Source organism: Ascidia mentula, chromosome 8 (genome assembly GCF_947561715.1).
Source record: "Ascidia mentula chromosome 8, kaAscMent1.1, whole genome shotgun sequence".
NCBI lineage: Eukaryota > Metazoa > Chordata > Ascidiacea > Phlebobranchia > Ascidiidae > Ascidia > Ascidia mentula.
Genome location: NC_138573.1, coordinates 9,690,414 through 9,703,876, shown reverse-complemented (window position 1 = coordinate 9,703,876; position 13,463 = coordinate 9,690,414). Strand labels below are relative to the sequence as shown.

General features: G+C 33.5%; 1 protein-coding gene across 2 annotated transcripts; it reads left to right on the top strand.

The window, feature by feature from the left end:
• The first annotated feature begins 707 nt into the window (after window positions 1–707).
• On the top strand, window positions 708–12,648 carry LOC145912728 (cilia- and flagella-associated protein 70-like). Of its 2 annotated transcripts, none has more exons than XM_083000297.1 (25): window positions 708–1,011; window positions 1,132–1,235; window positions 1,740–1,918; window positions 2,039–2,150; window positions 2,482–2,666; window positions 2,735–2,911; window positions 3,999–4,126; window positions 4,843–4,992; window positions 5,821–5,900; window positions 6,028–6,206; window positions 6,266–6,463; window positions 6,980–7,209; window positions 7,803–7,935; window positions 8,363–8,503; window positions 8,554–8,679; window positions 8,740–8,876; window positions 10,314–10,406; window positions 10,514–10,668; window positions 10,843–10,950; window positions 11,153–11,331; window positions 11,394–11,546; window positions 11,612–11,773; window positions 11,827–11,916; window positions 12,266–12,367; window positions 12,429–12,648. In XM_083000297.1, exons 3-25 carry the CDS (start codon window positions 1,772–1,774, stop codon window positions 12,555–12,557), a joined length of 3,294 nt encoding a protein of 1,097 aa, XP_082856423.1. In that variant the 5' UTR covers window positions 708–1,011; window positions 1,132–1,235; window positions 1,740–1,771; the 3' UTR covers window positions 12,558–12,648. The 2 variants fall into 2 exon arrangements, with proteins under 2 accessions (XP_082856423.1, XP_082856424.1); XM_083000298.1 differs by having other exon boundaries at window positions 709–1,011; window positions 8,363–8,494.
• Window positions 12,649–13,463: the final 815 nt, after the last annotated feature.

The window sequence follows — 13,463 nt, the reverse complement described above, 5'->3', positions numbered from 1 at the left end:
TATACCACTAAAAAACAGCGGCAATCGAAGATGCAAAAAAGGGGTGATGGAAGTCCTGTTGCTGTCCAAGCTTGGATAATATAATGTTTTTGTTAAATTGTAAGCACATAAGAACATTTTTAAAAAATTTGACATTTATGTACATTATTATCGAACATACATTCAATATTTTCATTCCGAAATCGACCTTTTCTAACGCCACTTGTTGTGTGTGACACAGGTGGAAACTTCACGTTTGCAGAATTACAATATAAAATAACCTTGTGTCAAACAATAAATGCGTTTGACACAAGGTTATTTTATATTGTGATTATCGAACATAGTCAGAGCTGGCACAAAACTACAAATGTACTATTTTGTAAAACTCCAGCGCAGTACGAAAATCTCGCGGTTTTAACGTAGCCGTTGGTTAACATAAATTGAGCATAAGTTTAGAAACATGTACTGATAGTAACATTTGTTTTTAAATTCTACATTTTGTATAAATGCTAGGTTAGTTAATTTATTTCTATGTTGCTTTGGTGTTGTCATTGGCAACACTAAGTAAACCATTACAAGTTGTAGTGTTGCGTGTTGCCTATAGTTTGAACGGAACTTGAATGTATTCAAAACAGTTTATTCGGTAATGTTTCCGTTTAGTTGTTTTTTGATATTTGGCCGTTTTTCTGATTAAATTACATGTCTATTTGATAGCAAATATTAAGGTTTCGTCCGACCTTGGGTTAATAACACATCTGCTGCTGATAAATGAAAATTAGCTGAAAATGCATTGGTTTATAGTAGACAGGAGTTGTTCAATAACATGCACGCAGCGCGGCGCCAAATCCTTTTTTGGAAAAATTCTACGTTTAAGCAAAGCAGAAATTGTCGAGCAATGTAACTTATGTAAGTACCAAGCACCAAAAAGGGTACCTAAGGAAAAACGTCTAGAAATCACGGCAACGAATAAGTCTTGATTGAATGGAAAATGAATGCAGATGGTCATTGAATCTAATCTAAAATATTTTTCCTGTAAGTGAAAATTTCGTAAATATTACCATCTTTTGCTTGGCTTTTTTAACTGATAGAAAATAAGGAACACTTTTTTGACTTTATTTAGAACCTTTTGTTTCATCTGCTGTGTTTTTCCAGGATATTATCGAGGCTTAATGTCTACAGTAAATCATTCACCAAAACCAAGCAGCTGCCTGAAGTGATATGTGCCATTAATTCAAGACTTTTTTCTTCGCCCAAATGTAATTTTCATTTTTGGTGCTTTGTACTTATATTTCTCAAAACAGTTCCTCTGTGTGTCCTTTTTGGAATGCTTTCATATAAATTTTAACTGTCAAACTGCTTTAAGACTCTAAAATTAGATTTATTTTTTCAACTGCTTTGATCCTTATTACATATCCTAGTCCTTTCTAGATGTTGCAACATAAATATAACCTGACAGTCACATAGTCACACTAGCTGCACTGATGAGACCTTCTAGGTCGAAACAGTGGCCATCTGTATGCAGCTTACACAATAATAAACTTCCAACATAACAACTTTTACAACCACAATTAAAAAACAGTTATCCTTGCAAATAGCCATAGAAAATTATGCCTAAGCTGGGTAATCAAGCTTTAGAAAAAAGAAAAATTTTTTTGTGGGTGCTGTTTGAATCCAACTTTTAAACTATTGATAACTTGCAGGTGTCAAATTTGTTTTGTTTTTGCACAATTTTCAAATGTTATAGATTTGCATATTTACAGATTTTAACAATTGATCACTGGGGTCTGTTAAAATGACAGATGAATTTGAGGTAAGAACTCATGAAACTATATATATTTCTATAACCCGTGCAAGACACTTGAAAGGACATCGCAGTGATTTAGTGACTTCATTTGCAAAAGTTGAATTTGATGGAAAACATTTAGGAGATTCGACCAAGGTGAAATATTACTATTTTAGTAACATGTTTTTTTCCCTATTGATAACCAATATTAAAGTTCCTTCTATATTAATTTTTTTAAGTATTTTTCACTTCACTACATTCATGTAATGATTGTAGGTTGAAACATCACCAGACACAGATGCAGAATATAACTTCAAGACAACCCTTGACTGTACCATGACTGAAAGTAATCAAATGTTTGATGACATAGCATCTAAACCAATTTTAGGTACTTTTGTGCATTTGATTTGCTTATATTTTAATACATAAAAAAGTTTTTTTTTTGCTTGCCTAGTTTACTTGTGGTTTTACCTTTCCAGCTTATGGCTTTGGTTTAAAGTTAATAATGTAAAACAAAAATTACTACACCACATGTTGCTGATAATAGATTAGCCAAACATTGTAAACACAGTGAGTTTTAAATTGTTAGGTACAAAAAACATTAAAAATTCCCCAAAACACCAAATCCCTGTTTTAGCATATATACTAAAAAACCATGGATGTAATTTTTTACCTTCTTTCATAGTTAAGACTATTTAAATCAATAATGATTTATTTAGTTACTGTGGTTGAGGTACTACCAAAGGAGAAAAAGCAAAAAGAAGAAAAGTTATCAATATTAGGTCAATGCACAATTGACCTTCAACCCTTGTTATCCAAATCACTACTTGACATTACTGCATCCTTAGAGCTGCAATCCTGTCCTGGGTCCCCACTTGAATCAGTTCAGGGTGACCAACCTAAAGTAAGCATGTTGGTTTAAATACACTTTACATTTGTATTGACAGACCAACCAGACTCTCTTACTTGCAGGCAGAATTGGATTTCTCAATATCTGTTAATGAACCTCTACTAGATGGCAATCAGTTACAACACAGTAATATTCTTACTGTTCGCATTGGTTCACTTTACTCACTACCAGAAACTTGGACAGCTGTGGGCACACAATTTAATTACACTATTGGTTTGCCTGTTCCAGTTAATAATGAAGTAAGAATAAGTCATTTTATGAACATTTTAAAAATTTGTTTAGGTCACAAAAAATTGAATTTTACAGAATTTTACAGCTTTACAGTTAATGCCTATATTGCAATTAACTCGAAGAAATCCTATTTTTAAGGTCAACAATAATGTACCTGTTGGCTGTTTCACTTGTTTGCCATTGACCATTGCTGGGCTTGTGACATGAAGGGACCTTATATTCTTCAAAGTCAAAAAAAATTATTGCACCTAGGGATGAAAGTACACATCAAGAATTTGTACAGCCTTCTTGAAGATTTTGTGACCTGCTGTGGGGCTGCTTAGACAATTATTCAGCAACTAACTTTGGTGTCAATATGCAGAGATGGGCCTTGTATAAAACCACAATGGATAGGATACTTGAATGATTAATTTTTCTGCAAAAATCCAATTGCATTTTTGTTGCTCTTTTACCCCAAATAATGTCCAATAGGAGGGTAAAAAAGCTCCTGTCCAGCAGCCAACTCAATCAGAATCCGTAGATGAGGGATGGATCTCTAATTAAACCAATGGCTGGGCCATTAAATCTTTATTTTTCTGTAAATACAGCCTGAAGTGTAAGGTGCTTTTTTAGTTCAATTTTCTGCAAACACCCAGCACCAAGTAACTGATTTAGAATGCCCAAAACCCCACTAAAACTGCCCGAAACATGCACAAAATTCGCCTTAGCAACAGCACAGGCATATATGCTCACTTAACCTGAACATTTACCCACATACATCACTGGTTGCTTTGTTACATTATCATTATGTTATGGCAGAGTATCAGCAAAACTTGTTAATACAGGTACAGCCTTTAGGACAAATCAATCATGCCATTCTCAGGCATACAGGTTTGTGTATTTGGGAAAAGTATTTTGTGAATAATATCTATTAACAGCAGAAATTAACAATATATGAGTAGAAATGAACATTACTTCAAGTTTTAACCATCTCAGCAAAATACATGTAATGGCGGTGGTATTTACAATTGGGTATTAATGGAAATTTCCTTATTTCAATCACTATGTTCAAATTCAATAGGATGGTGTTTTGTAGTTACACAATTTCTTTTGCAGAAAGATGACACCCTACTATGTGGAAATGGTTCTTTTAAATTAGCTTCTGAAAGGGAGCAGTCAAAAAGAAAAATGAAATGGCACTGCGTACCAAACTCTGTTGCCCATTCCCAGTACATTGCAACAAGGTAGTTAAATGATTTTTGCTTAAAAATTAGAAATAATTTAATAATTGCACAACCTGGGCAGATCTGAATTGTACCAGAGCAAATGTATCCTGATTGATTCCAGTTACTTATTTATCCATTTATTTTGTATTTACTTTTCCATAGATATTTCTGTTATTATGTATTCATTGGATATGTTCAGAGCATGGTCCTCAAAACACAGTTCATTCGGTGTTGTGTGAAACAAATAGGGAAACATTTAAACCTTCATGTAGCTTTTAAAGTTCACTAAAACCAAATAGTTTATTGTTATGATTATTTTGGTTCTTGTGCATGGGAAGGTCAAATAATCCCTGCCTACTTAGGTTTCGTGAATTTGAGTTTGTTTTAGATTAGTGTAAAAAAATGTAAATTGCCCGTTATGTGCTAAAAGCAAATTTTTTAATGTGCTAAATTTGCTGACATCTGCACTAGTAGAAAAATGTTTTAAAATTGATCAGTGCAGATAATTTAACCTCTGAATTATATTAGAAAACAATGATATTTGAAACTTTTAAGCATATGCTTAATTAATTATTTTATTATTATATTTAATCCATTTAGGTATATTGTTAATTATTTTATTGGTTAATACTGTTTTGGTGTCCACAAAAATATCATCTTAATTATTGTCCCATCATGAATTTTGCAAATTACTAAATCCAGCATTTTCTTTTTGATGTGTCTCAATACAAAAGCTGTCACATCCGAGTCCCTTTTAATGAAGAAAAGGGGGATTTCTGCACCCAAAAAAGTAAAGATTTTCGAAATGAAGCTGAATTGGAAAAATCACGCGTCACTTGGGATGTTGAGAGAAGATGCTATTTGGCTAATGAAGCAAAAACTGAGTATAAAAGTGTTTTTAGTTACAGTACAAGCGATATGTTTGTCGATACAGTATTATGCTACATGGAAATATTTGGGCTGGGTTCTCTTGAACACATAGCATCCAAACCATAACAATTTATTTTAAACAGTTGTCAAAATCACACAATTGTTTAATAAAGAACTTTTTATTGAATGATAGGGTGATAAAAGCTTTACCTTCCTATTAGGATTCCTATTGCAAACTTGTTTTCTATATTTAACCCTGGTGGTTCTTGTTCTCGTAAATATCAAAACATGGTTACTATGTAGGGTATTTAGGTTTAATACTATGAATATTAAATCAAAAACCCAACAGTAGTACCAATCCTGGCCGCCAAGGTCTTTTAAAAGTGTCCCAAAAATGTTTGTCATGATTCTTGTTTATATTTGTTATAAACAAAAAATAGCATTGTGATGAAACAACTGACTTTGCTGTACATAGTGTCGTTGCAAGTAGTGGACAGTTGCTTTCTTAAAACAGTTAGTGAATATACATTGATATGAAATAGAGAAACTTTGAAATAGATTTCCAACAGTACAGAATTTCAAATACATGCAGGTTTGCTTAAGTAAAAGTAACAACCTGTGGACTGAAAATAAACAACATATCTATAACACCACTAGCACATCAGATTTTTTTTAAAGTTGTAGGTGTAGGGAAGTGGCCAGAAGAAAAAGAAACATTTGCTCCTTATTTGCAAACTTCACATGTCCAGATTGTTTTGGAATAAATTTTTTTTTTTTCAATTGAAACATATCTAAATCTACGTTTTTCGCAATCTTACAACACTGTTTTAATATGTCTACAGACTGCAAAGCAGGATTTCAAGAACTAGATTATGGCCTGTAGAAGTAATGAGGATATCATCTTCACAAGTGAAGGGAATAGGTAAAAACCATTAACTACAGGGATGTTTGAAACATAGTAATTAGCAAACATAATCCACACCAATGTTTCGAAACAAATGGTGAAAATAATTTTCATAAACATACTTTTCTCTCTAAAACCAAAATAGGTGGAGTTGCTCCCGGAGCTGGGGGTAAAAAAGACAAGTCTGTAACAGATGAAGATGGTCAGGTTTCGTATCATGGAGTGGCATATGTGGATCTGAGCCCCTTATTATATCCTGGTGTGAATTCTGTGGCTGGAGCGTTTAAAGTTCACGCTTTCAGTGAAACTGAACTTTTGGCAAAGGTTAATTTCACGTTTGTTGCCTTTCTGGTATTTGTTTATTGAGTTGTCTATCTGCTTAGATAAAAAGAAAAAGTGGCATTGCAGACTGTGCAGCAAGAGCGCAGAGTAGTACTAGTCGTGTTACGGGGTCATCACCTGTGCAGAAAGGTAAATCCCAAGGTGTAAAAGAGGGTGCAACAGTTCCATCAAAAAAGGGGTCAGGAGTTAAACAATCCGAGTCATCCACTGAAGCTGGAGATACTGCACATACTGTTGTGGTGAGCTATATATATTTTTTTTTTCTAAAAAATTGGCAATGTTGTAATTCTCAGTGAAGAAATCACCAATACATGGGTACTTAACTCAATAACCTCTAAGGTTTACAGTACCCACGTATTTTCTGATCAGTTAAAATTTGCAAGTCTTCTGTTTTTTGTGCTATAAAATAAATAATTTGCAGTAAAGTATGTATGGTTTTATCTTTTTTTATTTTTGTGACTTTGGCCTGGCCACCAACTCCTTTATTTATGATATTTTTCTGCTTATTCCAACCTAGTTTCAACCCTAGTTGAAAGTTATCTGCATGAATATGCAGTATGCGAAAACAAATCTATGTACTAAGTTGCAGAATATTCTGGAAAAATTAACATATTTGTAAACAGATTTTATGAAACATTTTGTTATTTGCTAAAATTATGTTTAGATGGACATCAGGTGTGTAATTACAAGTTGTTGGAGTTTGCTATTAATTGGTATTGTATGGATTTAGTAAGTTTCTTTATGTTTTTTTTTAGAACACTGAGGGAACTGCTTATGAAGATGCCAATAGCTATGTGTATCTAGAGTTTTTATTAGCCACACCAATGGTTCCAAGACGTGAACCTGAAGATTTGGCTGAATTAGTGCGGGAGTACATTCCAGCCCGTCCCCAGTTAAAAAGAGCTGTAGGTGGAGCGGAAAAAGCAATTGAAGACTTTCATTCCCAGCTTTCCTCTGTTGCTGTAATGGTTCTAGATGAATTTAGGTATTGTTTCACATTGAAATCAATCAATTTATTTTTATAAATTGTTTTTTAGATTTGCACACATTTAAGTGATTCTGCTTGTTAGCAGTAACCTACTAAATACCAACTAAATTTACAAAATGGCTTCAGTAAGATTACTGTATGTTTTAATTTTTGGTAAACAATATAAAGTTAGCATTGTTTATTGATATGTTACACATGATGAAAAAGTCAAATTTATTGTGTACTATCACATGTATATTGCATCAGCAAGAAAATTCAATACAACACAGTTTACTAAAATTAGGTTATTTATATTTTCAAAATATCTACCCATTTTCTTACACCATTGCTCTGCAACCAGTATGCACACTAATGTGGCGTAAGATGATTCTAGGTGTGCAGCAGTGTATAAATATTTTTTTATTCCAGAATAATAGAGATTTTAATGAAAACCTGTCCTGGCATAGAATTGTGTGTTAGACTGATGTGCCACCAACATATTTGCCAAGGCTAAATAACATAGTTTTTTTCTAACGATGTTCTTTCAAAATATTTAACATTATTTCAACAGGTTTTATCAGGTAGCTGTATCCTATACATTTGTTTTTCAGGGAGTCATTTGGTAATAATGGTTTTGCACTAGATTCAGAGCAATATTCTGAAATACATCAAGACCGAAAACGTCAGTTATTGTATCAGTTAAACTCAAGTGGCAAATATTTCGCTTTTAAAGAACAATTAAAGGTGGGTACAAAACTACCAAGCATGCAGTGCTACTATTGTGGTTGCCAGCCAGAGTGTCTAACTGCTGTTCTCCTGACAAGAAGTCAATGAAAATTTTAAAAAAACTGACATTTTGCCAGGACATTAGTAATGAATAATGTGGTATGCGATACATATGTTTTAATAAAATGTTTGTTGGCCGATTACCAGAAGCAGGTATTTGAAGTTGGGTTAAGTAAATGGAGAAATAAATAATGCTTAAGAAAGGGTCAAAAGTCTGAACATAAATGAATCAGATGTCCTAACTAAATAACTAGCTAAAAAAAAATTAAAAAAAGTTCTATTTATATATGCATACAGAGTACATCATAAATTGTAGTATACTGTTGTTTTAATAGTGTTATTTGTTAGACATACAATTTCATTTGTGCCTATATTATGGTTTTAGCACTCAGTTGTAAAAATTGTTCGGGAAAAATACATGAAAACTACTGTATTCCAAAACAAAGATGAATTGCAGCACTTTTTATCCGAGTTATATGTGTATTTGCTTGATGAAATGCACTTGGCTCTTCAGAAGGTTGGACAGGTGTAGTCTGCTCTACAACCAAATTCTCTTTGTAATGTTATTTTTTTTAGGTTCTGTCTGTTGAGTGTAAGGAGAAGTCTTCAATTGAACCATTTTTAAATTCTGTCCAAATGAAGATGTTTGCAGAAGAAGCAGAAGTTAATGGGGATCTGGATGAAGCATGCAAATATTATCAGGTATTTTATGAAATTGAATAATTCTGGAATTGGATTTTTGTGAACTCAATTGTGCCCCAGGAAAGACTTGCAGTTGATGACAAGAACCCAGATCATTGGTTTGATTTTGGTTCATTTAATCTTTTCATCGGAAACAACACAAAAGCAAAGGAGTGTTTTAAAGAAGCTGTTGCATTACAGCAGACATACATAAATGGGTTAGCAAAAATATTTTTGTTTTGCTGAAACACAGTTATGCTAACTTTTTCGTGAGAAAAATGATGTAAATTTTATTCATACCACCTTATGATTTTTATATGTTGTTTCACCATATATGTAGGTATTTATGTCAATGTTTTTACTTCTATTTTAGGTTTAAATTGTTGAACAAAAGTCAGCTTCATAAATAAATTTTATTGCTATACACTGTTGTTAAATACAGTAATACGCAAATTGTTATTTTTTAGCATACATATTGTTTACTGGATAATGGATGACTGCCCTTGCAATTTGTAGTTGCTAATATGTAATAATACAAAACAAAAACAAACTTTTGCAACTGGGAGAAATTAAAAACATATAAATCAGTGGTGCACAACATATGACACAAATGCCAAATTTAGCATGCCTTTGGTTTAAAAATGGTATGTGGGCTGATTTTGAAGTGTCATCCTTTGTTGTTTTTGGATGTCATAAGGACCTCTATGGGTATTAAATTGGAGAAATCCTGTTTTCAAGGCCCTCTGCTGTAATGCATCTGGCGACTGTTCGGCTTGTTTCCCAATGGCTGTTAATGGGCAAAAAAAAATTTTGTTCCTGGATGAGACTGTACAGAGCAAGGACTTGTTGAGCCTCCTGGAAGATGTTATGACCTACAGGGGGATATAAAGAGCCCTAGGGGTGTGCTTTGTCACTTTTTCAGCAACTAAATTTGATGTCATTGCATAGAGAAGAGTTAAGACTTACACAAAAATGCAAATGAGTGGATTTTTCTGCAAACTCCAGTTCCATTTTTTGTTTCTTTTTTTTATCAACTAACCAGGGGGGCAAAAGTTTTCTAGAGACTAATTTTGATCAAAATTTGTTATCTGGGATGGAACTTTCATCAAATTACGAATGATCGGCCACTTAAACAATTCATTTTTACACAAAGTAACTACCTGATTGAAATAGCCCAAAACCCCACTAACACTGCCCCAAACACCCTAAAATTCACCATGACAACAGCACGTGCATGTGCACTCATTTAACAAAAAAATTGCCCCCCTATGCATCACTGGTTTGCTCTGTGGCGTGCCCTTTCCGTTATGACAGAGGTCTACATGGTGGGCATTTCCCACCACTGAAACTTATTTTCATAGAAATACCAATATGCGTCCTTCAGACATCATCCCCCGCAAAGGTCACAAGAATGTTTGGCATGTGATAGTATACTATATACAACAAATATGTTACACTGACCATTTGAGTTGTGCACCCCTGATGTAAATGTTGGATGCAAACATTGTCTCAATAGATATGCATGACATATTTTAAAGAAAAAGTTATACATTAACTACCCCTAAAGATGGTTTAATAATGTTAAAGTTATGTAAATAAATACTTTTGTAAATGAACCTTCCATTTACACTTTGTGATCAATACTGTTTATAAAGGCTGTTGATGTATGGAATCATGTGTACAATTGAGGAGAGTTATGAAGAAGCTGAGGCTATCTTTGAAAGAGCTACATCCTTATCAGAAATAAAGTACAACTATGTGATACATATGAACAAAATTGTTCCTTTGCAAATGACAAATAGTCAAATTTCATGTAAATGCTTTTTCTCACTTTTTGAAACAACATTTTTTTCAGCTTTCAGGCACCCTGTTTAGCATGGACTATTTTAGCACTTTTCTATGACATTCAAGGCAATGAAATAAGAGCAGAACATTCTTATTCAGAGGCATCCAAGCCAATATTGGTCAATCCAACATTATCTGTTGCACCAAAAGAGGAACCCAAACCAAGTTAGTAGATTTTTTTTCACCAAATTTCTTGGGTTAGCATGGGCAATTCAGTGTTGGTTTGTTGTGTCTGCTTGCTTAGAATTTCCTTTAAACCACCAATACCACATTTTGTTTTCCTTACTTTGACAGAAAGTAAGTTTTTTCCAGATTTGTACAAACATTATGTTATTTCAGACATTGATGCAGATGTAACTGCTTCTGGCAGTTATGGAAAGCCGCATGTACCAGGATCAGCCAAATCTGTATCCACTGTGAAAGGTTCTAAAACATCCACCAAAAAAGGTTTGATTTTAGCTCTATTATGTGTTGATGAAGAAACAACTCAAAAGTTTGCTGATGTATGTGTGTCCAACTGCCCATGCCATGTTGAACTGAGAACATTAATATGGAAGATGACACATATGACAAACTTGCAGCTTTTGATTTGAATCAAAGAAAGTTCACAATATTTCAAATGTAGCATTATAATTTGTTTTTGTTTCAGTGACCAGAGTTAAAAGTTCCACTGAAAACAGTGTTGCTTCATATGAAGCTGATGATAAAGTAACAGAATCAGTAGAAGTTGGAAATGATCAACAAAAACAAACTAATCTCAGCAAAGAAACAACTGAAAGTGTGTTTCTGCAAGCAGCAAAGTGGTTGTTGGACAGAAAAGCTTTGAGGGTATTTTAACAGAAGTTTAAAAGGGCATTTTAACACATTTATTTAATGCTGTTAAATCTTAGTTTGCTGAGAATGCTTTATCTCATGAACTACTATCTTCACTTGGACATCCAAGTGCAGAATACTACATTGCATTAGCAAGGCTGAACATGATGAGGAAAAAATTTGTTGATGCTGAGACCAGCTTGGAAAGTGCTATTTCACTGAATAATGAAGTAAGCACAGGTGTACTACAACTATAATCATACTTTCCTTGTTACAAATTTGTTTTCGTTTTTAGCATCCAGATGCTTGGTCAATGAAAGGCCATTTAAATTATGTAGCAGGTAATTATGTTGGTGCAAGGGAGTGCTATGAGCGTACCCTTGCCTTTGTTGCTGATGCATCAGAAACTCATGCTATTTATTTACGACTTGGTTCAATTTACTTGCAAGAAGAACAGGTAACAAGAATAATTTTCATTTTCATGAATTAAGATGCTTGTTTTTTATGCAGTTTTCTGAAGCCAAGCGGATATTTTTGACTGCATGTAAACACTCTCCCACAAGTCTCTCTTGGTATGGTGTGGGAGTTGCATGTTACAGGGTAAAATTTCCATTCTTCATATTATTATTATAAAGAAATTATTAAAAAACTGGTTTACTAGTTATATGAATGCTTACAATTTTTTTTTTAATTTTTACCATTGTTGCATGAACAGTATATACTGTAAAATTGCATACAATCCACATGCTGGATTCATGTGAAAAAATCACGAAATGATGCCTCCTTCTGCTGAACATATGTTGGTGGCTTCAGACCTACAAAAAGTATTAACAATAGTGGTGTTTAGTTTAATAGATTCCCATGTAACAAAACATTATTCATTACTTGATCACCAAAATACTTTAAACTTATTATGCTTGAAAGTTATTCATTTTTTGACATGTTGTAGCTTGGAGAATTGGAGGAAGCAGAAGACGCACTAGCAGAAGCTAACATTCTCAACAACAAAAATGCAGATGTGTGGGCATACTTATCACTTGTTTGTTTGAAGGTTTGGATGTTCTTTGTGATATGTTTACCTTTGTTTTAATGACCTGTTATTTATTTAACAGACAAACCGAAAATTGGAAGCAGAGCAGTCTTACAAACATGCATTAAAGCTTGGTGTTACAGATAATTTAATTCTTAAAGAAGTTCATCATCTGCAAAATGTACAATGCTTTGGTAACCCTTCTTTCTGAATCTGTTTTACCTGAACTTGATTTTTAGAAAAAAAAAAATTTTGTTGTAATGTGTTGTCACAAATATTAAATCATTATATCCACCGCAAAATGTGAACTATACGAAAAAGATATGAAAGAGTAAAAAATTGTTTTTATTCTGATGTTGCAATTTTGGTATGTGGCAAGCGAAAATTTTCATGCCAATAAATTCCCGGTCAGTCAAGCATTAACAAGGAAACAAGCCCGCTTTTTTAAACTAGCGTTCGGCTTTTAACGACTTATAAAAAAGCAAATTAAGTTATAAATCGATGTAACGACGCCTCCGTCTCCTGGCAATGTTGATGTCTAGCGCACCCTCCTGATATATGTAATAAGGTGATTATATTACCATCCCTGATGATTCAGCATTCATTCACCCACAAGGAACAGATCTAACACCCCTCTTTACGAAGCCTTGGCTTCAAACCTATTTAGAAAGACCAGAGGGATGTCAGTTGACAAAACTTTGAACGCGGATTACTCGGCCACCTTACGAGGTAGCGGCATGATTTTTTTCACACGATACAGATCATAGGCTGACCTTTCCAACGATACCAAAATTATTAAAAGAAAATATATTCATATTCGGCTATTAATATCATATGCGTATCATGACATAAGTCGCGAAAACAAGATTCGCTTCGCTAAATTCTAAAGCATAACATTCTACGCGCTAAACCCTTTCAAACGATATCCAAACATTTGAAAAATTCGATTGGGCTTGTGCAGAAAAATGAATTTATATTTTTGAAACATGAAAAAAAAATCCTTAATAACTTTTTTTATCGTTATGGCCTCAAGTTTCAATTTACAACCATACGAAAGCTCAAAAATCAAGCTTTCCAAAAATATTAAACATGTCTAAAAACACATTGAGCTGCCGCT